We start from the raw sequence: 23,862 nt of genomic DNA on the forward strand, positions 1-23,862 counted from the left end.
TCCCTCCCTTGCCTCCAAACTACTCTTCCATCCTTTAACATCTACCCATCTCTAGTGGCTTTCCTTAGGATTTTGTGTTCTTTTCTGCTGCCCAACCTGCTTCTCGCGTGGCGGAGCCCCCAGCCTGACCTCTCTTCCTGTCTACCCTCCCCTCGAGGTGACTTTCCCCTTCCTCCCTTGAAAACACCCTTTTTCCTTCCAGCTGAAGTCTCCCCCTTCCCCACCTCTTGGGCAGCAGGGTTTGGGGTGGCACAGGGAGGAGGACCAGGGCTTGATGTACTCATTTTATGGCACGCAGGTGGATGCTGGCTCTCATCCATCTGCCTTCTCTCCTCCGCAGACGGCTCTGCCTCCCAGGTTCAGCACCTTCCCAGCTCTCAGGTTCTGTGGCCTGACGAAGCTGTCTGCCTCCGCAAGAAGAAGAGACACCCTCGTCAGGACCCCTTCGCCCGCCTCTCGGCGCTCAAGGACGACCTCTGCCACCGGCAGCTCCCCGAAGACCAGACAGCCATCCTCAACAGCGTGGACCACGACGACCCCAGCGGGCACGCCACTTTGCTTTAGCCTCGCGCCGGCCCAAGAAGGTTAAAAAAAAATATAATAATAGGGGTTTGGAGGGAGCTGGAGCCTCGTCTGCGTGCACGCCGGGCCAGGGGGTCATGGCAAGGATGAGCTGGGGGGGACCCTGGGGTGGGCTGGGGTCCAGGGGGGTTGTCTGGGGCTGCTTGGATCTGCATCTCCCCCTTACGGCTTCAATGGGGTGGGAAGGGGGTGTTGCACCTTGGTTTCGGAAAAGATCTCCAGATGTAAAAGGCACAGGCGGAGCTTTTGACATCTGCTTCTGCAGCGTGCGTGTAGGTAGAAATTGTGAAGTTAAGCAGCTGGCCTCGAATCGCTGGAAGAAATGACGCGGGGCGTAATTAATTGACATGAAACTACCAGTCCAACTAACAACTGGTAATCCCCTGAATCTGATTATGATAGAATGAGACCAAGTAATCCCAGGAAAGCTGTAATTGTGAAAAATCTCCTTGCCTCCCCCTTCCCAGCCTCCCTTTATGTGACGATAACAGCAACAACAATGTCACTGACATCTTTCCTTACCTATCTCTGAAAGGGAAAACCAGAAAGACCCCAAGGCTTCAAACCAGCCTGAGATTGAGAAATCACAATCTGTCTGTGCATATGCATTTTAACCTTGTTAACGTGTGCCGAACACTTTGCAAGCACACAGGTATGGGACTGTTTTCACCCACGGGTGTCTTCCCCCCGAGTGTGGCTTGTGTCAGCCTTGGTGAGGGTGGTTTTGATCAATTCTTCCTGACAGTCCGTGTATCACTAGCAAATGTTCTCCAGTGCTGTGCAGTGATGTGATTTCTTACTACGGTAACGTTTGTAAACTTTATCCGTAACTGCAGAATGGGGCGACGCCGTTGTAGGGGTGCGAGCGAACGGGGTTTGGTTGCGTAGACCCCAAAGCCTCTTGTTGGCAGCTCACTGATCCCGAGCGAGAGCAGCTGGGAAGTGCCCGGCTCTGTGGGTCACAACGGACGGCTTCTCCGAGCAGCCTCACAAAGCTCAGCCCAGCATTTCGCATCGGTCTGACCCGTGTTGCTGCTGGTTTCGCTGCGTGCCCCCTCCTCCTGCTTCAGCCCAGCTGCCCAGGCGACCTGCGACACCTGCTTTGGGACTTGTCCCTCTCTTTGCTCCGTCCCAGGAGACCCGCTGTTCCCCTCTTGGTAATGCTGTCCTAACTCTTCACCAGAATGTATTTCCCCTTCCTAGGGCAGGTTCCTTTGGCAATTGATGTTTCTCTGGGTTACGTAGGCCTTTTTTCGGCAGGGAAGCTGTAGCCTGCTCCGAGAACACCTGGCTTCGGCTTCTCTTTCCTGCTCCGCCTCCACTCTCTAACTGCGTGGCCTTGGGCAAGTCACCGAACCTCTCTGTGCCTCAGTTCTCCCATCTGTAAAATGGGGATAAGTCATATTTGAGCACTTTTGTCAAGCACTTGGCTGTCCACAGGCTGCAAGTGCTACCTACGTACTGAGTGCTATTACTACCACGTGAACCCTACCTTCAAAATAGTTAGAGATTTTTTTTGAAGTGGTAAGATCAAACACTTAATTCAGGTTTGCACACTTCTTCTTCTCTGGTAAAGTGCTAAACCCGCCAGCCTGCCTGGGAATAAATACCAAGTATTTCCTGTGAATATCCTTGCTTTAAGTGGATTCGGGCTGTGGAAAAATCATCAGGAGAATCCAAGAGCCTGTAGGCATTTTTTTTTGCCATGGGCTTGCTGTTTGCTTACAAAACTTCAGTTTATTCCCAGGTAGAATCGCCAAGAGATGCTCTGCCATCTCGCCTTTAATTGTGGTTTGCCTTGGTTATTGCTCTTGCTGCTGGTTGAACCTCAAAGGGCTTCGATGTTTGGAGAAACGTGCGAGCTCTCGCCTGCCTGGCCAGAGTGAGGGGTCGGGGGAAGGCAATGCCAACAAGCCAAGCTCCCCAGGAGGTTTTAGGTATAAATCTGTTTGTCAGTTTGCCTAGAAATTTCTGTTTTTCCAGAATGTTGTGCTTCCTCTTCCATCGGGATGTTCAGAAACCTGCGACAGTGGCAGCAGAGCACCACGTCTTTCCAAATCTCAAAGCCCTGACTTAGGTTCGAACCACTTGACAGAATCCTCTAATTGATAAAGAGATATCTTCAAGCTTTAACAACTTAATTTAGGTGGTCTTCAAACCGTGAGCAGATTTGTCTCGGGAAGGAGGGAGGGTCGCTTAGAAATGCCTCTCTCTTTAAGCCTGCGTCAGGGCTCTTTTTTTATTTTGAGAACCTCGTGACCTGATGTAATACCATCAACCACCAGAGCGAGACTTCAACTTTGCTAACAGTATGACCGAGTGTTTCTTTTATTTGAGTGTGTTTTAGGGCTTTACCTAGAATCCACTTGGATCTGAATTGATTTAATGCCATTTGCCCGTTCGGCAGTGGGAAATCTCTGTCCGGGTGACTTCAGCTCACTGGCGTAGGCGTGAGAGGAGCTGATTTCTGCCCCAGACCGTGGCTGATGTTGCAGCGGAGGAGGACACGGGGCCGTGGGGGGCCACATCCAGCCTCCCTGAGGATGCCCGATGGGGCGAGCGGGTGCCTCAGTCGTGGCCGCCCTCTCTGCGTGGACGTGAGCCCCACAGGTGACGTTCACCCCGCGTGGGGCCGGGGATGCTCCGCGGCGCGATGCCCCGCTGGGTGGGGGGCGCGTAGGCTCCGTGCCGCAGCTCGCTCGCTCGTCCTTTCTCTCTCATGGCCTGGACCGCTCTAGCAGAAAGCTTCCTTTTTCATTTGAGTGCTTTCCAAACTATTTGCAATGCCCGTTTGTTACGGGCGAGGCAGCGTCTTCGGGCTCTTGAGGTTTTGACCTCGGGACCGTACCCCCAGTCCCCGCTGTAAGGAGTAGGATTTGGAGCGCAGGGAAGGTTGACAGAGCGCGCCAGCTTGCTTGGTCAATCTTTTGAGAGTTTGTTTTCCTTTTGCAGGTGTTTTGAGCCGATGGGCCCCCCTGCTTTTCATGGTCTTCGACCTTTAAAGGCTGGAGCTGCAGCCCTCTCTCTTTCAGCCGTGTACCTGCCACGCTGCTGGAGTGGGAAATCCCGCCAGGGCGCCTCGTGGACGCGTCTCTTCCCTAAACCATCCTTACCTCCTTTCCCCGCTAGACCGAGTTACCTTCTGATAGACTCTTGCCACGTGCTGGGCCGTGCTTTGGCAGATGGGCTCGCCTCTTGCTTTGGCAACTTCCTCGCTTCTCCCAGCTCTCTGGTTTCCATGCCCTTATGGGGTTTCTCTCCTCTCCTCCCGTGGACCTGGGACATCGAAGCTGTGTCAGACGATGCCAAACGTTTTCCCCCATTCCATCCCTGTTTGAACTCCGTTTTGTTTTGGTTGTTTGCAAACACGGCTGCTGCTGCTTTTTTCCTTTTTCTTTCGTGCTGCAAAATATATCTTGATTTTTTTTATCTTCATGGGCCAAACTCTCTTATTTTGTAAGCTTGTCCAAGGTAGATGGTTCTTGCTGCGTTGGTAAACGTGTGGTTCCTCCTTGCATGGCGCAGACGCGACGTGTTCCATTAGGTCTCATGCAAAGAGCTGGGCTGCGGTGGATAAAACGCTTCTGTATCTGACGAGGGCATTGTCCTTGGGCTGTGCCAATGTGTCCGTGCAGCGAGCACCAGGTCTGGGGGCCCGGTGCTGCTGGTGGGTGGGAGCAGTGCCCTAGGGGTTTCTGATGGGCTCTGCCTGCTGCAGCCAGGCTGAGGGGCTGGAGGAGCACCGAGGCCGCTGCAGGTTTGTTCTGCGAGCATTAGGAAGTGAGAAATGGGCAGCATAAGGCTGCCCCAAGTTGGGGGTGGATAATATAGAGAGGTATGCACAAGGGTGTCATGTGGACCCCTTGAAAGGATGGCTGTAGGGTGCCACCCTGCACACCCTGCCCGTGAAATTGGTGCTTTCCCTTTGCAGGCAGGATCGGATGTGGAGATGTGCTGCCTGGTTTTGTGGCAGGAGCTGTTGAGTGATTTAGGCCAGGTATTTTTAAGGTAACTTTGCCGTGCAAACCCACTGATGTTTTTTTTTTTTTTTTTATGGTTTGGTTTTGCAGTGTTTACGTAAGTGAAAAGGCAAGTTAGTGCTGGTGGGGAGAGCAGGAGCATTTTCTGCTCGCTGGTAGGGCTCCGTTCCTGCGCCTGCCTGGGGCTGTGTACGTGTACTGAGATGGGGTCTGTAGGGTGGGAGCCTGGAGCTGTCTTTGCAGCCCTCTCATGGACTTGCACCCTGACCCCCTGGGCTGGAGCCTCCGGGAGGTGCCGGGGACACCTCTGGCACAGGAGGGCACCTTGCGACGCCGCTGGTGTGGGTGGCTCCACGTGGAAGCCCCCCCATGCAGAATGGGACACAGTTTGCTCCTGGGATGCTGGGAAGTGTTTGTGCGGGTACCTGGTCATTTTTCTAGGGCAGGGAGCTCCCTCTTGCTGCTGTGTGTTGGTCACTTGGGGCTTCGAGGCTGTTCTGGGTGGCTGGTAGGCACGAGGCTGTTGCGTCTCTGTGCGTTCCCTTGTCACCCCATCCAGTGCCACCACGCTGTGCTTGTCACTGCCCGTCAGGGAGTTTTGGTAGGTACCAAACTGTAGGGAAGGGTTTGCCCAGAAGGACTTCTGCCTCGGTTTCCCCAACTCTATAGGGGGAATAACAGCACTGCTGTGCCTACCTCCAGGGGTGCTGAGGGCTCAGCACTCCAGCTCACCGTCCCAGCAGGGCTGAGTCATGTCTATGGCACCTGGGCATGACACACGCCTTTGAGCTTACTGCTGCTCATATCCTGCAGTTTGGGTTAGGATGAAATCTGCCTGGCAGTTTGGTTTCTCCTCCTCCTCAAGGCAGTGAGGGAGAATTTAGATTTCTCTGAGTTCTGGGCTGGTTTCAGCACGTGTTTTCAGCTGTACTTCTGGGCTTGGGGTATTTTTTGGAGAGTAGGGAGGTTTTCCTGGGAGGCCTGAAGGCTTGCAGTCTGCAGGGATTTCTCCACGCCCCGCTTGGGCTCGCTGCAGCCCTGGGCTGGCAGAGCTGATGCTTTTTGTGTGGAAGGAAGTCTTTTCAAGGAGTCGGAGCTAAAAGCAATGTATATATGAGATATAAATATATAGAGAAGTGTAGGACAAGGGTAGATATGTATGCGAAGTCTGGTATATTTGCATGTAAAGGCTATGTTTGTCTATAGGGGGAGAGTGTTTAGAGCTCTATTGGTAGCGGGGGGGGGGATTGGGATGGCCAAAGTCGGGCTAGGGGGTGGGAGCAGCCAGATTTGGGATTTGGGAACGGATGGGCACAGGGCACCTCTCCGCTGCCCCGTGGCAGCAGGCCTGCCCTTCACTGCGTCCCCATCCCTGCTATGCAGGACCAGGTTTCTTTATGTTCCCTCCCCCCCTTTTTTTTTTTGCTGTGTTCATTGTACATGACTCATCACTGGGCTGTGATAATGAGAAGAAGGTAGGAGCGAGGGGCCTTTTGCCTGCATGTGGGGCATTAAAGCGGAAAGAAACATCATGTTGCCTCAGCTGTGGTGTCACTGCAATCGTTCAAAGGGAAAGCAACGCCGTGCAGAATCCCTTATCTAAAATCCACGTAGATGCTGCTCTCTGGTTACTCACGTTAAAGCATTTTGCTTTTGCATCTGTTCTTCCCAGAAGAGCGTGAGTCAGATGAGATGAGAGGGATACGGCTAAATTGGCTGCGAAGCGCCGCGCAGGCTGAGCCAGGCTGTCCCAGCGGCGGTTCCTCCGCGGGACGAGATGTTCTGTCTCCCTCCCAGGCACCACATGGAGCCGTGTCTTTTTTTAAAACTCGTTAGCAGAACTTTTGGGGCAGGGGATTCATCCACCAAAGACACCGGCGGAGGCGACATCAGAGCTCGCCTGCCTGATGCGCTGCAGCGTCGCCGCTTTGCGCACCGTATCGGGAGCCCCTTGCAGGGCACAAAGGCAGGCTGGACCCATTGAGGTCACAGGCAGCGATGACGTGGGCTGAAATTGCAAAGTATGTGATGGCTCCGGGCATGGGGATGGCTGAATTTTTTTTTTTTTGCATGTTCATCGCCCACCAAGGAGCCCATCCCCATGCTGCTTGGGCATGGGGTAACCCCTTAAAGGGAATGTCGACTCCCATTTCCACCCTTCAGCTTAGTTTTGTTTTCTTTTGCTGGATGTCTTTGCTTCTCTTTGCCTGTCCTTGCAGAGGAGGAGAGGCTGTGAGGTGCAGTTGGTTCCTATTAGAGGTGATTGCTGAAATCTGTAGGGGAAATATCTGTAGGGGAAATACATGAGTCAGGTACTCCAGGGCTGTTACTGGATGAGGAAGCAGTGATGGCACGTGTGATTTGGCACCTTCTGTGCATGGAAGAGGAGAAAGCTAGCACTGACCTTTATTTCCATTACATCCACTGCTGCGTGGCAAAACTGCACGGCTCCGGGCTCCTGGGAGAGGCTGGAGGACGGAGCCTGCTCCCCTCTCCGAGTGACCGGGACGAGCTGGAGCCACACGAAGCAGTATTTCCCCAATTTCCCCATTTTTGTGTGTTTTAGCCTGACAGGTTTGTGCTGTCTAAACTGCCTGTCCCTTGGTGTGTGTGGCAGCAGGTGTCTCGCCCAGCGGTGCTGGGTGACCTCAGGACGTGTGCCCACAGCATCCCGAATCCCCAGGGCTCTGGGCGTTTTTTGATACGTGCATGGATGGATGAAGGACTGAATACGGGGAGGGGGCAGAGGGATTGCTCAGGGTTTGGGGGTTTTGGACGCTGCAAGCATGCGCCGTAGTGGTAGGTGATAGGGGTTTTATACTGGTTGCAATGGGGCAGGGTGTGCGGTACAGAGGGGCTGGCATCCTTCAGTTTTTGCACTGGTCGGAGCAGGAGCACTCGTGCCTGTCCCCTGCGGTGTCCCTGTGTGAGGCTGGGGGCTCTGGGGACACCAGGAACGGGGAGGGGGCTGCTGGGCACCGGCTCCAGCCACGCAGAGCGGCCAGCCCCTGCTCATCGCCACAAGGAGAATTTGCCCAGGTTTTTGCTTTACCATCGAAATACCGATTTCTCTCCTGGGGGGAGTTTTGTTTCAGTTCTCTTGAAGCTACAGGCAAGCAAGAGAGCTGCCAAGGGGGTGCCCATCGCCCAAGTCCCAGGCTTCAGCCCCGTGGTCTCGAAGCCCCTGTGATTCCTACCCACCCAGCACTTTGAAGAGAAAATGACCAGAGAAAGGAGCCCCAGTATCTCTATCTAAATAAACGATATTGGTGTATTGAAACCGCGTTGTATATAAAATTATACAAATATATAGTTACTTTCTATTTTAGAAGGGGGGGGGGAGAATAAATATTTAAAATAATTCCTTAGTACTAGGTGTCAGAAACTTCTGTGCAGCATGAGAGAGGCTGTCAGAGGTGGAAAGAGTCTAAAACAGCAGGAGCAGAGCGAGTATTTTTACATTATATTGCGCTTAGGCTTCTCTGCTTCTCCATCCACCTATAAATAGACAAAAAAAATATATATATACAAATATATATATAAAAAATATATATATCTAAGCCACATAGCTGTTTTATTTTTGTATCCATGCCTAGTGCTGTCTGAGCAATACGGTGGCGAGGGGGGGAGAGGGCTGGCTGAGGCTGGGGGCTTTGTGCGGGGTCTGCCCTCCGAGATGGTCTGCTCTGCTTCGCCTGCTGTCCCGCCGCACGGTCGTCGTCGCTGCTGCTCGCTGTCGCCTTGCTGCTTCAGTAGAAAAAGTGGAAAAAATAAAATAAAAATAGGAGCGGGGTGGGGGGCTCCCAGGGGAGCCCTGGCTGCTGCCAGCTTGACTCGTGCCGTGGCGAGGTGATGGTGCCCGGTGGTGCTTCCACGGAGGGGCACGCATCTTGCTTTTTATTTTTTTTTTCGGAGAAACAAGTGGAATTTTAGCTCAAAGGGTGCTATTGGCAGTGGGAAGGACGTGGCTGCTTGCAGCCCGGTGGCACAGGACATGGTGGGGGTGCTGTGGGGACGGGCTCCCCGTGCATCCCTCCCGTAGGGCACGGCGCTGCCTCGCCGGGCGCTGCCGGCGACCCGTCCTCGTCCTCGCTGCCTTTGGAAACCCACACGCCTTGGGGAGAGAGGGGGGCAGAGCCGGTGCCACCCCAACGCAGCCCCCTCGGTGTGGGCCAAGGGGATTTGGTCCCTTAGGTGCTCCTGCAGTCCTGGCTGGGCGGCCTCGGTGCTGTCTCCCAGTGTAGGGCCTGGCTCCGGCACTTAAATACCTCTTTGGGAAGAGAAGATCTCGGAGCGTGGAGGCAGAGCGGTGCCGTGCAGGCTGCTGTTACCGGCACGGGTAACACGGGGGGGTCGGGTCATCAATGCCCTGCTTGGCACAGGGGGGACCCGTGCCCGCAGCAGCTCTTGTGGGGAAGGTGGTGGGGGTGCTCTGGGATTTTTCTTCAAAGCAATACAGACCCGCCACGTCCCCTGATGCTCGCCGCGACCCCACTATTTCCTTGGGGTCACATCTCCCCCTGGGCATCCACCTGTGGGGTCCGTGCTCTCCTGAGGCTCCAGCTGCGGTTTCGGCACCGAGCCCAGCCTGAGATGCTGGAGCCGTCCCTCTGCTCCCCTCCTCGGGGGCCAGGATTTAGGGATTGCTGCGCAATGGGGCCAGGGGATGCTGCTCCCCTCCATGGGCTCGGTCCCATGGCCCCGTGCGGGACCCCGGTGCTGTTCTGGGCTCAGTTCCCCCTGCAGAGGTACCAGGCACGCAGGACCTCTTTTCTTCTGTCTCGCCGCGTCCCCAGCCGACCGAGGCATGAATGTAACGCGTTTGGGAGGGCGAAGGGTGCCCGGAGCTGGCCCCCTGGCAGCGGCACTGTCTCCTCCGTAGGTGTCACCTGTATTTTCCATGATATTTCTGTCTTCTTCGTTGGGGTGGGTCGGGGGGAGGGTGTTTCTAATATCAAGCCAAGATTTGTTCAGCACCACTTCTTGATATCAAAGCGAAGCATGTTTGATGGAACTAACTTGCATTTATTAGCGGTAAATACATAAGTGAAGTATTTTATATGTTTAAAAAAGAAAAAGAAAGCGAAGGAACGGGACGTCTCTGGTCGCTCCCTGGCAGCGGTCAGGCCGGCTGGCTTTGGGGTATTTCTCGGGGAGGGTGGGCTGGGTCGTGGGCAGCTTTCTCCTTTTCCCCATCTCCCCTTGAATCACTTACAGAAAAAAAAACAGGAACAATGTTTACAAAGCACACTTTCCACAGTACCGTTAACCCTCTGGATGCCAAACAGACACAAAGAGCCGCTCCTCCCCTGGGCGCCGCGGGACCAAGGGGCGGCCGCGGGGCCAGCATCATCCCGCTTCCCTCATTGACATATTTATGTATTTTTTTTGGTACACACAACCCCGCTTCGTCCATCCGCCGTAGCTGAGTGCGTTTCTGGGGGGAGCTTGCTTCTCGCTGGGTATTTGCTTCCTGGGGGCTTCCTGCCCCCTCCCAGGCTCTTTCTGCTGGGAACGGGGCAGAGCTGCAGGGCAAAGTGCCCGTCTCTGCTCGGAGAGGTGTCAGCTCGGCTGGGAGAGGCCAGCGCCCTCCCAGATGCACTTTAAGGCCAAACTTCTCCCTTTTTAAAACTTTTTCCCCACCACTTGATGCAACAACCCTGCCTCGGCTTCTCTGTGGGGCCGGCAGAAAGCAGCCAGGGGGGATGCTCCCGTGCCCCTGGAGGTGACGTGGGACCTTCTGCCCAGCTATGGGGACCCTGCTCCCTCTGTGCTTCCCTTGGGGGAAAGCCCTACAGAAACCAAATGGAAACACCGATGTTTCTGTAGGTTTCTCGAGCCATCCTTTGGGCATCCAGAGAGAATTACATCTACGCGCCAGCTCCCTAGGAGGGTCCCCAGCCCCCATGGGGACCGCAGACTTTTTAACCCCCTTTGATAGGTTCATAGTCTCTGAACCCTCTTAGACTTCCATAGGTAGGTCTTGATATAATTTCCTCCTAACTCTACAGTATTTTCCCAGCATTTTCTTTACAACTCAACAGGTCTCTGGTTGTGTGGGACAACTATTATTATTTTTTTAAGAGTTCTTGCCTATTGACACACAGACTAGACCATCCAACCTTGTTTCCATTTCTCGAATGTCGAGTATTACGATGTATAACACACATTAGGGTGCTCTTTGGTGCTGTTTCAATGGTAACCAGTGGAACTGACTTTTTTTAATAACAGTAACAATAAAGAAAACTTTAGTAAACTTTAGTACCGCTGGTTCCATACTCTTTGTCGTTGTGACTTTTTTTTTCCTCCTTTTGTTTTTAAAACTAGAAGTTAGTAGCGATCAGCTGCTGAGTCTCTGTGGTGTTGAGTGCTGACTTGTGCACTTCGAACTGTTGGCTGCTGCATGGGCAGCTGGAGGGGGTGGCTGCGGAACAGTTTTCAGCAGCTGGGTTTGATTTGTGTAGTTTTTAACTTGCACAGATGCACACAGCAAAAATAGCATTTGGTGTGAGCCCAGACGGCAACTAGAGGGTTAATTTTTGAACTTCAGGTATGTTCCTCAAGAGAAGAAAAAAATTAAAAATTAAAAAAAAAAAGAGAAACAAAACACTATTTTTTCAGTAAGCTTTTTTTTTTCTGTAAACGATTTAGAAATAAATCTGAGACATGATGGTGCTGTACCAAAGCCTTATACGAAAACTTATTCTGCGCTCTGTATAATCTCTGTATCTGTATTGTTGCTCTCGGCCTCCGTTCTCGTGAAGGCCTCCGAAATGCCAGCAGCAGGGACCGGCGGTGGCCTCGCAGGTGCCACTTGGCACCGGGGTCCCCGGGAAGGACCCCGGGGCCGCGGGGAGGGGAAGCCACCATCCGCCCTGCGCAGCACGGGGCAGAATTGGGGTCCTTCGCCCCCCTGTTCTTCTTCCAATTGGGTGCTAACCTGCCCTGGGCAGGGAAATGAGACCTCCTCGCTGTCCTCCCCGCCTGCCTCCGGGGGGGGGGGTTTACATCTTCCAGCTTGGCCAACGCAGACCTCCCGGAGCCAGCCTGCTGCTGGGGGTGGCCCCGAGCGTCTGCTTTGATAGCTCTAAGCAATAAACCTGCTCTGCCAAGGCAAACTGGCCCCTCTGGCTCCTGGACTGGTGTTGGCTCCCAAGTAAATGCTGACAAGCCAACAAAAAGTGGAAGAGAATAGCTTGAAGCCCTGCCTTACTGGAAGTAGCTGGTCCCTCGGTCTCCACCTGCTGGGATTTTAAGGCCTGCTGGGTACTTAACAATTTATTGCCGGTAACATTGCATGTTCATAGATTGACTTCTTTTTTGTTTGTTTGTTTTCTCCTCTAATGTACCCACTTAAGAAATTATGGCGGTGTTGCAATGTTACGTACAACTAGCCATTCTGTAGGAGAATGATGGGTTTTGGAACTGATTAACTTGCTCCTCATGTAACATTACCCTGCTTCAGAAATGTTTTGTATTTTGATATAAATAAACATTTGCTAAAAAAAAAATAATAAAGTCCGTTTGACATCATTGAGTTGGGTTGGGGATCTTGGGAGCAGACAGGCTGCTCTGGGGTTGTTGCCAGAGAGGTGGGGGGGATGCTTGTCCCCTGGGGTCAGGGAGTTGGGTGGGTGCCAAGGCTTGAATTCCCTTGGGTGCCCTCAATCCCACAGCCACAGAGGTGTGATGGGGTGGAGGTGCTTCTCCCCAATCTCCAGCCCTGTTTCATGAGTTCTTCAGGGCAGATTGCTGGTGGGGCGAGAGGTTTGCTCTCTGCCACCCTCTCCAAGCGATGCTGCAGCTCGGGGCAATGGCAGCTTTGTGCTGAGCGTGGCAGGATTGGCCCCCCCCCCCCCCTTCTCCCCGTTGCTCCGGGAGCCCCGTGGTGCCAGTTCCGGCTCTGACCCAACAATCCGGGGGGGCTGGCAGTGCCAGGGGCTGCCCCGGGGCAGGGTGCCCAGGATGATCGTGTCCCTGTGGCTGGCGTACATCGCGGCACGGAAAGGCACCGGCGTGCACATCCCCACCGACAGCGCACCGGTAAGCAGGGGGCAGCGGGGGCTGTCCCGTGGCTCCTGGGGCACGTTTGGTCCCTGGGTGAGTCCTGGGGCTCACCGGGTTCCCCTCTTCCAGGATGGCCCCGTGGTGGAGGTGGATGCGTTGGCCACGGTCAGTTGGTGTCTGCGCAAGGTGAAGACGAGGCAGGAGAATGCCCGCAGGGGCTCAGGGGAGCCTGGGCTTTATATCCAGGGCATTCTTTAGAGGACCGAGCCAGCACTGCGTGTCGGGATGCAACCCTTGGTGCACCCACAGCCAGCCTGCGGCTACGCTCCCTTTGCAGGGTGAAGAGCTGCTCTCCAGGCTGTTCCAGAGGGTGCTGGAAATCTGGGCAGAGCCCCAGGCGGAGCCCCAAGGAGAGCCACGGGCAGGACCACGGGCAGAGCCCCAGGCAGAGCCTGCAGCAGCTCCTCCAGCCTCCCAGCAAGCCGGTGGTCCAAGCCCCCAGGTCAGCACCCACGGCAATACCTGGGACCCCAATAAACCCCTCTGGGGCGTCGGGATGGGGTGCCCTGGGGGGCTGCCTGAATCCCGACATTCCCTAAGGTAGGAAACCCTCCTGCCTGCACCCTCAGAGGCAGCAGGCTTCAGCCACCCTGTGCCCATGCCAACGGGGCCCAGGGGAGGTTTCCTCACCCCCCTTCCCACCCCACGGTCCCTCCATCCCCTGTCCCCCCCCCCCCCCAAGGACCTGCTGCCATGGTTAACTTGCCCCCCCCCCCCCACTTTCCCCAGGGTGATGCTGACCGTGGGGTGCAGGCACCCGGGCAGGTCCTCGTGGAGGACAGGATGAAGGTCCAGTACTTGAGGTGGAGGTAAAGCCCCGGGGGGGCACAGGGCACCATCGGGATGGGGTTCTGGGGGCAGCGGTGGCTGTGGCAGCATCTGAGGAGTGATTTTTGCAGCCAGACCCGTGTTCATCGCGTCTCGAGCCTGCTGGAGGATGATCTGGTGGAGGACAGGAAGGAGCAAACTGAAAACGGGTGAGGTCCTCTTGGCGTGGATTTTTTTGGGGGGCTCCCTTTGCCCACAGACCCCCACATTTGTGGCTTGTGGTCCCTCAGTAGGGGAGAGGCCCAGATCCCTTTCACCTTGCTGTCATTTTATCAGCCAGGAATTAAAAGCAGGAGGGCATCAAACCCTGGCTCCCTGCAAGGAGAAAGGGGGTGCCCGATCCTGGTGGGGTCCTGTGCCCCCTGCCCCATAACCTCTGCTCGCCGCAGCGTGTCCCAGGTGCTGCTCCAAGGCGTGCCGGACACCGTGATGGAGGCCGTGATGGAGGCCGTGACAGAGGCTGTGACAGAAGCTGTGAAGGACACCGGGATGGACACCACGAGAGACACTGTGATGGACACCATGATGGACACCGGGACGGACACTGGGCTGGACACCGAGACGGACACCGGAACAGACACCGGAACGGACACCGGGACAGACACCGGGATGGACCCCGTGATGGACCCCATGATGGACTCCACGCTGGACACCAAGACCCAGGTCCAGCTTCCCAGCGAGGACTAGGAGGTAAGCGAGCCCTGCCCCACTGCTCGCCTCCCCCAGCACCCCCCGTGCCCCTGCCCCAGCTGCTGCCACCTCTTCCCTTACGGCTCTCCACTTCTCCCTGCAGGTTGACGCTCTCCCCGCTCCCCTTCCCTGGCTGTATTTGGACTTTTTTGTCACCTCCGTGGCGCTGGCTTGCCCAGATGTGGCCCCCCCCAAAAAAATAAAAGGCTGCGTGCACCGGCTGGGCTGCGCCTGCTGTGTCCAGGTGCCACGTCCAGGGCTGGTGGCCGGTGCCACGAGGCCTCCAGCCCCCCTGGTGGCCGTGCCACAAGGTGGCAGTGCCGGCGTGGCAGCAGTGAGATGACAAGGAGAGGATGGGAGAGGGAAAAAAAATAAAGAGGTATCTCCGTGGGAGGCCTCCTACAGCATCGCCGGCCATCGGTTATCCTGCTGCGGAGCCGGGACAGAGTGGCTGCCCCCGTCCATCCACCCCTTTTCCCTTCTCCATCCTTGCTGTCCCCATGGCACCAGGTCCCTCTGTGTCCCCCCAGCCTCCCTGCAATGATGGATTTGAGGGGCGGGTTGCTCTCTGGGAGGATGCACCAACTTTTTATGCCTCGGCGTGTTTGGTGGGTGCTCGGGGTGGTGCAGCACCCAGCTCGGGGTGCTGCCTTTCCTGCTCAGCCCTCTGCTCACCAGGAGGCAGGGGAAGGCCACAAGCATCCCCCTCGCTGGCTGCCTTCCTCCTGCCCATGGGAGGGGGATGATGGGGTCATTAAGGAGCTCTAATCAAGCTTTGCTCCATGCCTGATTAAGCCCTGCGGGAGGGAGGAGGGGAACCAACGCGCCCACTTGCACCTGTACTCCAGGGGAAAGGAGTCGCACAGAATTAGAGGGAAACAACCAGCAAATACAAGGTTTTTCAGCCATGACCGAGGCATTTATGGAGCTAAGTGATGCTGGTGGAGCTAATTGAGGTGCTCGTGGGTCAGGGATTTCAGTACAGTGGGGTGACAGCTGGGGCAGGTGCTCCCTGTGGCTGAGGAGCATCGAGGTGTGTGGGACCCCCGAGCTTGGCATCCCTAGCGTTACGGGGTCAGCTCAGCTGTGCTGGTGGGGCTGGGGAACATGCAGGTGTCCCGGGGTCACACATTGTCCCTCAGCAGGACAAAAATGCCTTTCAAGGCAGCGAGGAGAGCTCGGGCTGCCTGGGAGGGATCTGGGCTCTGTGGCGCCTCCGTGGGTGCAGGAACTGAGCCTGGAGCCTGGGGGGGTGGAGAGAAGGTGCCCTGGCTGCGATGAGCCATGAATTGGGGCACTGCCAGAGTCTGAAGGTCCCCTTTTTGCAGCCAGGTAACAGGTTTGTCTCTTCTCCTCCTCCCATCGCCAGCACCATGCCTCCTCCTCCTTCTTCTTCTCCTCCTTTTCCTCCTCCTCCTCCTCTTTCTCCTCTTCCTTCTCCTCCTCCTTTTCCTCCTCCTCCTTCTCCTCCTCGGGCTCTTGTCCAAGGGTCTTGCCTAGCAGAGCAAAGGGAGGAAGGGGTCTCGTTGAGCCGAGGGGCTGCTCTGGAGGAGGCGCAGTGTCTGCAGGTGGCTCCGAGCGCAGGCACGTCGCAGCCCCTCTGGGAGCCATTGATCGGAGCGAGTGCTGCGGCTCTGACAGTGCCGTTCCTGCTCTGACTTCATGTTTAAATCATCGCTCTGGCAGCTCCGAAACGCACAGCCTGGGATTCAAAGTGCGCTCGGTGGCTCCTCCTGATCGCCCGGCTGGGGTGTGCTGCAGGGGGGGAGGCAAGAGGAGGTGGTGAGAGCAGGGCTCTGGGTGCCTGGTGTCCCCAGCAGTGGCTGCAGGGAGGTGGGGGATGCTCGGGTCGCTGGTGGCCACTGCTCCTCCCCAGGGGCCCTGGGAACTCCTGCAGGGGAGCCCAGCTGTGTTTGGGTGGGGTTAGGGTTAGGGTTAGGGTCCTGCCCTTAGGGTTAGGGTCTGAGCAGCCCCCGCTCTCCTCCAGCGCTCCCTGCCTCGCTCTTCCCTGCTGCAAAATGAGAGCAATGTGGTGTGAGGACATCACGGGACAAACTGAGGCAGTGGGTGAGGAAGGTCCCTTGCAGCTTTATGTTGAATTTCCGTGTCTGGCGCCTCCCATACAGCTTCACTTGTTCCTCCTGAGGAGTCCAAAAGGGCTGTACAAGATGTCAGATGCAACCACCACCCCTGCCACGAGAGCTGGGGCCCCTTTCCCCCCTCTGTCCCCATCAGTGCTCTCCCCCTTAGCGCACACATCGCCAGGGAGCAACCTGTGCACGGCGCCACGCCGTCCCCAGCATCCCTGAGCACCACTGAGACTGGGAGGGAACAAACATCCCTCTTGCACACTCAGGATCGGGTGAAAGATGATGGGCAATTGGGCAAGGCCAGCAGGCTCTCAGCCTGCAGAGCAGCAGCTGCAGGGTGAAACCCTCTGCCCTCGACTCCTCCTTCAGCCCTGGCCCTTCCAGGGGCTAAATCCAGCAGAAATCCCCACCACACATTGCTGCAGGGGTGCCAGATGCCTGATGCTGTCCCCCACCCCGGGAAGCAGGCAGGGCTATCAGCAGCCTGTTGTTGAGGCAGTCCCTGTAGCATTTTTATCAGCATTACCATCCAATATTCCCCGGCTGCTTTGTCTTTGCTTTACATTTATCAATATTACCAGCTGATCCTCCGGTCCCCCTCCGTGGGTTTATTAATATTGCCCTCTGATCTGCGGGTGGCAGCCGCGCTTTATATTCCAGCCCCATCCCCGGCTCCTCCAAGCCCCAACGCCATGTTTAATTAGATTTTCATCTTGGCTCAGGCAAACACAAATTGAGCTCCTGGTATCTCTCTCCCGCGCAGAGCCGGTGCCTGGCTGAGGCAGACGCCGTCCTCCTGCGCATTAATATTCCAGCTTCATCCAGGGCTGGTGTGAATCTCAGGGCGACGCTGCCTCAGAGGCTCAGCAGCACGAAGGTGCTGGTTTTAATCCCCTCCCCACTTCGTGACATTTAACCCGGCGGGGAAACGCATCCCCTGCTTTTGGAGGGGTGCTCTCTCCTCATCGTAGCCCTGGTGTGGGGCTGTGGTTTCCCTGCCCCAGAAATCAGAAACTGAGCTCAGGGCAGGCACAGCTGGACCCCATCCCATTGCACTGCCCCTTCCTAGCGCCTTCTGCTGGGGTGGGGTTTGGGGGCTAGCTGCTGGTCTCTTCCACAGGCTGGCAGCAGCTTTGCCAGATCAGAGGGAAGGGAAGTGGTTTATGCAAAGTTTGTCACTTCCTGCAGGCATGAAGGGGAGGGATGATTGTTCTTCAGCTATCTCAAATCTTTTGCCAATTTTGAAGATTAAAAATTTCCCCTGCGCCTCGCAGATGTATTTGGTGTTTGTGCTGTGATTTCCAGCCCCGCTGTCTAGCAGGCTCTTGATTATTTTGAGTTTTATTTTCTTTTCCTCTGGTTTGCCTTTTCGCCATGTGTCCTTACTGGACAGCCTGTGCGCACCCTGGAGCTGCCCCACCGAGGACACGGATCACCCCCGGCATGCTTTCTGACTCCTTCACGATGCAAAGATGAGCAATAAAATATTTTCCAAGCAGAAAAGTTGGTGCTGTTTAGAATAGTGCCTGGTGTGATGGAGGATGGTGTTTGCTCGTGGGGGAGCAGAGCAGGTCTGCAGCGTGGTGCAGCTCCGCGCAGGTCACCCAAAAGCTCTGCTTTCTGCAGAGCTCAGCCCTTTAGCTAAGTAGGCTGCACCTGAACTTTAAATTGACTTTTCTTAGCTAAGCCCTGAGAGGCTCTTTGGAGTTGCACAGTCTATTCTTTGGGGCTTTTAGAAGCCTTTGGTGGCTTAAGATGAAACTAGGTTTCCCCTAATCTCCCACAAAAGCAGGTCGGTTTCTGCCCTTCTCGAGCATCAAGGTCTTAGCTCTGTGCTCTCCCTCGCGGTTGTGTTTGTTTCAAAGACTGGAAGGAAACGCCTCTCAAATCTTCCCCTTTAAAATCCCAGATCCTCAGATAAAACCCGTCAGTGGTGGCTCAGTGGGGAGGAGGTGGGGTCCCCACGAGGGGTGCGATGTCTAAAGGCAGACACCTTCCTGTCCCTGCTGTGGCAGCCCCAGTCCCCTGGTTTCACCAGACCTGAGCCCATGTGAAGGCGTTCTGCTGGGTCATCGACTGTCCTGAGCTCACCCTTCTGCTGGGGATACCTGCCTGCTCTTTCACTTTGCGGGTGCTGAGATCAAAACTGCAGCAAGCAGGCCCAAGGGCAGGCGGTGAACAGCATGGAGAGGCCAGGAGCCAGCAGGGCAGCGGCACAGGGACACCCTAAATAAGTCCCTGTCCCATGCAGGACTGGGACCTCCCTCCCCACCTCCAGAAGCAGGAGCTGTGGCTGTGCCAGGAGCATGGAGCAGGAGCTGGGTGCCCGCAGACCCCCACTTTGCATGTTACCGGGGAGTTCATGAATTATGCAGCCACCACAGCATGGCAGGAGAAATCAGCTGCAACGCACAAGCACTAAAAAGCGTATTTATCTTCGCGTCCTATTGATTTATTTTCCTCTCCTGTTTTTCAAGCTCAGTAAGCTGCAGTGAGGATGGGAAAACAAGCCAGGCATTTGGGGGGCTCCTGGAATCCGGTGGGTTCTCCCTGCTACCCGAGCAGTCCCAATGGGTTTCTCCACTTCCAGGCTGAAGCCCCAAAGCTCAGCGCTGCCTTGGAGAGAGCGAAGTCCTCTGAGCAGCCTGGTGCTTGTTTTGAGGGAGCAGGAGCCTGGGAATATTGCAGAGAAGACTGGGGATGAGCAGGATCGTGGCTGCTGAGGCTTGGGGTCTTTCCTAAGCTGGGATATTTAGGGATTGGATCTTGCTTTGCATTCGTGTGCCTGAATCCAAGCTCGTGCTGTGCTATCTAAGCACGGTAAGTGCACGATGCTGCCCGTTGTGTGCAGCCCACTGCAACAAGTGCTGGCACAAGAAGATCTCCACCAAGGTGTGCACAGCCCAGGGGCTCCAAAGGCTCCGTGGTTGCTCCTGGCATCTGTCCCTCTGCCCCCTGCCCCTGCTTTTTGGGCTCCAGAGACAAACAGGTGTTATGTGTGTGTGAGCATCAGAGCCACAGGAGTTAAGGGAGTGATCTGCAGCTGGTTCTGGAGCACCAGGGTGCTCCCTGCTTTGCCATCGCTCAGCTTTTGGACTGATGGGAGAGGCAAGGCAGGGCTGTAACGCCACGCAGCAGAGAGAGCCCTCTCCCACCTGGTGGGGATGTCCTGCTCCTCACCTGCCCTGCAGCTGGCTGGGAGCCCACCCTCCATGGGGAGCATCGCTGGCACATTTGTCCTCATCCTAATAGAAGTGCGACCATCCATTGCGACAAAAATGTCTTTTTGTCCATCCATCTATCCTTTCCGTTCATTAACTCCACCATCTGCTCCTTCCTTTATCTGCTCTCCCCACCAGGACTCGCGCCGACTGCACTGTCCCCTTCCATCTACACACTTGTCCCTTGGGGAAGGACACTGGGACCCCTCCTCACCCCATACCTCTGATCATGGCCCTGTTTTAAGCCTGAAATTCAGGGCTCCATCCTGAAGGAAAGCTCACAAGCCTCGTGGGGCCCCTCTCGTGACAGCTCTGAAACACTCAGGAACCCAAAAGGGGATGGTGCTGCTCTGTCCCTGGGCTGTGGATGCAAGCCCACAGGGACCACGTGGATCGGTGCTCCTCCTTCATCCCCCTCCATCCTCCCCAGCCCCAGCTCGAAGCTCTTCTGCCCCCCACAGCAAAGGTCAGCCGGGATCACACAGCCAGCCGGATGCCCAGATTCCTGCTCCCTGGGGCTAATTATGGAACAACGTCAGATAAAAGTCAACATATGTTGTAAAAGACACCATGTATCACTGCCTGACAGTTCTTAACAATGTGCTCATGTAACAGCTGTCAGGCTGCAATGCTCGAAAATGAGTAATATGTTGATTTATGTATATCAGATCTGCCCTTACGCTCACCAGCGGCAACACGCGAGGCCGGCACGGTGCCAGCTGCGTGGTGGTGCGGGGACGGGCTGCAATACTGCAGCTCAGACGCAACCCATACATGTGTGCAAGGCCCGTCGAGCTCTCCTTCTCCTTCTTCCCCTCTCTGTTTCAGAGCTCTTGATGCTCAGACCTCTTTGTTTTGATCCAGCCAAGCACTGGGCTTCCTTGGGACGAGAGTGGATCATTTGGCACCAGCTCGCAGCCCCGGATCCCCACCAGCAGAAACGTTTGGGCACTGGGATTGCTCATGGTTAGTGGGACATGCATTACCTGCAGAGATAATCAGTCCTATCTGTCCCCTTAGGAAAACCTGAAGCCGAGTGCTGGGAGACCAGTTTGCTTCATTCTTTGTGGCCGTACCTAGTGGTGAAGTACGGAGGAGTTGGGACTTGGGAGAGCTGAGCGGGGTGAGAGGTGTGAGCTGGCAGAGGGCGGCAGCTCTGCACCGCGGGGCTCTCCTCTGGCTCTGCTTTTTGCTCTCCTCTCCCCCAGTAAGATTTGGAGGGGGGGGGCTCAGTCGGAATCAGTGCTGCAAAGAGCAGGGAAGGCCCAATTCAGCTGCTGGCAGAGGCTCGTTAGAGGTTCACACTAATTAGCTTCAATGGGGGAAGGAGTTGGGAGCCCCCTTGCCTTTATTAGGTACCCTCAGAAGGATGCTCTAGGGGTGCAGGAGTGGGCAAGCTGATGTGGGATGCATGCTTTGAGCAGACCCGGCTGGCTGCTTGCTTGAAGGATCCAAAACTGAGTTGAGGTAGTGATATATTTTCAGCTCTCCTTAACGTCAGGAGACATCATTGCTCTTCAAAATGGTGAATTTTAGCAGAATTTACGTCACCCTCCCTCTCTTTAATTTGTTCCAACTCACATGTTTCTTGTATGTGCATGCTAGTTTTCCAGCCTTTTTGTGTGGCTGTTTTCTTTTTTTATATTTTATTTATTTATTTATTTATTTTGGCAAATATGAATACAGATATGAGCTCTACTTGCTTTGACTCTTGTTTTGGAGCCAGGGTCTCACAATCCGTAAGAAGACCTCTAAGTTTCACATGCTACAGGGAAATGTGTAAATCTGGGTTAAATTGTTCTTTTCATTGAGACTTGAGAATACAACGAAACCAGCTATGTCGTTCCACAAAAAGTAATAAAAAAGGCTGATGTTGTTCCTCAACTACTAGCTTGTGCTTTTAATCTGAAAAAAAAAAAAAAAAAAGGAAAATTCCATTTATGGAGCTGTTGAGTAGGTTGGCCTGAGCCTTCATGAAGCCTCACATCAGACTACATAAACCAAGTCTGTACAGCAATTTTCTCTTTATAGACTGATATTTACCAGCCTAGCAACTACACTACTTTCTAAGTGAGTATATTCAATTTTTCAAATACATATTCATTATTTGCAAAGCTATTTCCACTCCCAGACTTTTGCTCCTTTGTCTGATTTCTCTTGGGGAATTTTTTAATAAGCAGATGTCATATAAAATATATTTTACATACATCTATTTTGGCTGTTTAAATGTCTGGTCCTATTGTGTTTAATTCTAAATACGACTTTTAAATTAGTTAAATAAAAAGACTATTTGTGCCCCCTTTCTGAGGAAGTTGTTAACCAAAATGTTGGAACCTGCCTGGAGGCTTGGTGGTGCTTGTGGACCCTGGGAAGCTGGAGGTGAACCTTAACCCTAATGATAATTATGACCCTAACCCAACACATACATAGCCAAATTTTCCCATCGAAAAGTGATTGAAACAAAAACCTTTTGAAAGACCTGAACTCCCTTTGGAAGCCTTTACACAACCCCCCACACAACAGGACTCTACGCTTTCTCTCTCTCCAAACCCTAACAACCCTAACCCTGATTTTGGCCCTAACCCAACACGTATGTCACCAATTTCTCCCATCAAAAAGTGCTCACAACTCTTGCTCCACTTTTTCCTTTTTTTTTTTTTTTTCCCCAAATTCAGTGCGAAGCAGGAGAAGCCAGAAGCAGCGTGTCCTTCCCAGCGGCTCTGCAATCTCTGGGCTTTGCAATGCCCTCTCCAAGGCCGTACACAGTGGCCACATCCACCGCCACCAATTTGTGTAACACTTATCTGTATCGCATTTAAGGCTGTCCCTGTGGGGGGAAACAACAACAGTGCTCTAATCTTTAATTAGGCAGTTAATTATCCTCAGTAGCTGTGTACTGCATTGTGAAGGGAGTTATTGGACACGGGATGAAGATGCTTTGTGAGTGTGATAGAAGGCAAAGACTTTTCTCTTCATTTCTGCTGATGTTTTTTGCTTTTTTTTCGCTCGCAGCCCAAATAATCCGGTTTAATCGCCCCGTAGTGCTGTAGGGCCCCAGCACAGGGATGGTTCGGGCAGGGATTTAGACTCGGATCCCGGTCCCTGCTCCTGTGCCACCTCCGTGCTCCCTCGCAGGGACAGGAGCCGGGGGGACACAGGACGGGGGGGGCTGCGCCACCTCTGCCGCCCGGCACAGGTACAGGAGCTGGGGTCACCCCAATTCCCGGCCCGACCCTATTCTCTCCTCGTCCCGGCTCTCCACCAGGTGCAGGGCTCCGCTTTGCCCAGATGAGGGTGCTCCAAGCCCACAATTGCCCCCAAATAGCACCATAATTTCACCCCCCTGCCCCCAGACCCCATTCTGATCCAGGAAAGTGACCCCAACCCATCCCATCACAACCCTCGTGTTCCCCCTACCCCCAGCCTCCCCTTTTCTCCCTGTGGGGTCACCCACGTCCCTGAACCCTTTGCTCACAGGTAGCATCTACTGCAAAAATTGCACTGAGAGAAAAAAAAAAGCATTGGGGTGGTGTCCTGCTGCTGCTCCCCCCTCACCCTGGGGGTTTTGGGGTCTGGGTGGAGGCGTTTTGCACTTGTAGGGTGAGTCTGAGCACAGCAGGGGGATGCAGCACCCCCGGGGTGGCTCAGCTGCTGGAGGAGCGTGATCATGTTCGTCACTAAAAAGAGAGAAAGTAGAGAATCAGCACAACAAAGTTGACTAAACCAAATATTTCCATGCCTGTAGGAGGGAGCGGGGATGACTGGAATGCTAAAATCACCTCTATTTGCATCTTTTTAAGTGGGAGCCGATAAAAGCAAACACTCCACCACCAATAATTATAATATTTTAATTGTGTTTCTTCAGGGCTTTTGTTTTTGCAAGAGACAAAGGCAGCGTTGCAAACCGGAGAAAACACAATCCTTGCTGGTGCTGCTTCAGCTGGGTCCCGGAGCACGCTGGCAGGAGGCCGCAGGGCTCCTCTGAGCATCCTTGGGGTCGGGGCCAGCTCCAGCAGGATGCATCCCCCCAGCCCCAGCAGGACATTGTGGAGGGGGAGAGAGGGGTAAATCATGCTCCTTTTCCTCACATTGGGGTTTTGGTAGTACATCCCCTATTTCCCTGCATGCCCCTTGCTGCTGTTGTACAGCATTTTTATTATGGCGGTTTTGGGGTCTGTCCCCAGTGCCCCCAAAACCCCAAAATCAAGGTTTGGGCAGGATGGTGGGCTTGCAGCCTCTGTCGGCAGGGAGCTGCAGCAGGGATGATGTGCGCCCTGTCCCTGACCCTATCCCTCCTTCTGTGAGAAACTCACTAACAAGTGGATGTTAACCAAAGTGATAAACTGCATTTTCAGTTCTGACAGGGCTTTCTTTGGGGTGACATCCCCGTGCTTCTTTTCCTTA

At 54.6% G+C, this 23,862-nt stretch overlaps 2 protein-coding genes across 9 annotated transcripts in view; both read left to right on the top strand.

Annotated features, from left to right (window-relative positions):
- Positions 1-12,073, top strand: part of IGSF9B (immunoglobulin superfamily member 9B) — a 53,094-nt gene extending 41,021 nt beyond the window's left edge. For 2 of the 3 annotated variants that reach the window (XM_040534306.1, XM_040534307.1), the window contains exon 20: positions 341-12,073. In XM_040534306.1, coding sequence (XP_040390240.1) covers positions 341-564 — 224 coding nt within the window. In that variant the 3' untranslated portion in view covers positions 565-12,073. The remainder of the gene's footprint in view (positions 1-340) is intronic. The other variant, XR_005814246.1, reaches the window with a different exon arrangement.
- A 383-nt stretch (positions 12,074-12,456) lies between these two features.
- Positions 12,457-18,647, top strand: SPATA19 (spermatogenesis associated 19). 6 transcript variants are annotated; one of them, XM_040534312.1, is made up of 8 exons: positions 12,458-12,605; positions 12,699-12,734; positions 12,907-13,071; positions 13,359-13,438; positions 13,529-13,606; positions 13,847-13,920; positions 13,981-14,147; positions 14,251-14,391. In XM_040534312.1, exons 1-7 carry the CDS (start codon positions 12,528-12,530, stop codon positions 14,142-14,144), a joined length of 675 nt encoding a protein of 224 aa, XP_040390246.1. In that variant the 5' UTR covers positions 12,458-12,527; the 3' UTR covers positions 14,145-14,147; positions 14,251-14,391. The 6 variants fall into 6 exon arrangements, with proteins under 6 accessions (XP_040390247.1, XP_040390245.1, XP_040390246.1 ...); XM_040534310.1 differs by lacking the exon at positions 14,251-14,391 and adding an exon at positions 18,369-18,647 and having other exon boundaries at positions 13,847-14,147; XM_040534309.1 differs by having other exon boundaries at positions 13,847-14,147; positions 14,251-14,390.
- The last annotated feature ends 5,215 nt before the right edge of the window (positions 18,648-23,862 follow it).

This window comes from Cygnus olor, chromosome 22 (assembly GCF_009769625.2).
Source record: "Cygnus olor isolate bCygOlo1 chromosome 22, bCygOlo1.pri.v2, whole genome shotgun sequence".
Classification (NCBI taxonomy): Eukaryota; Metazoa; Chordata; class Aves; order Anseriformes; family Anatidae; genus Cygnus; species Cygnus olor.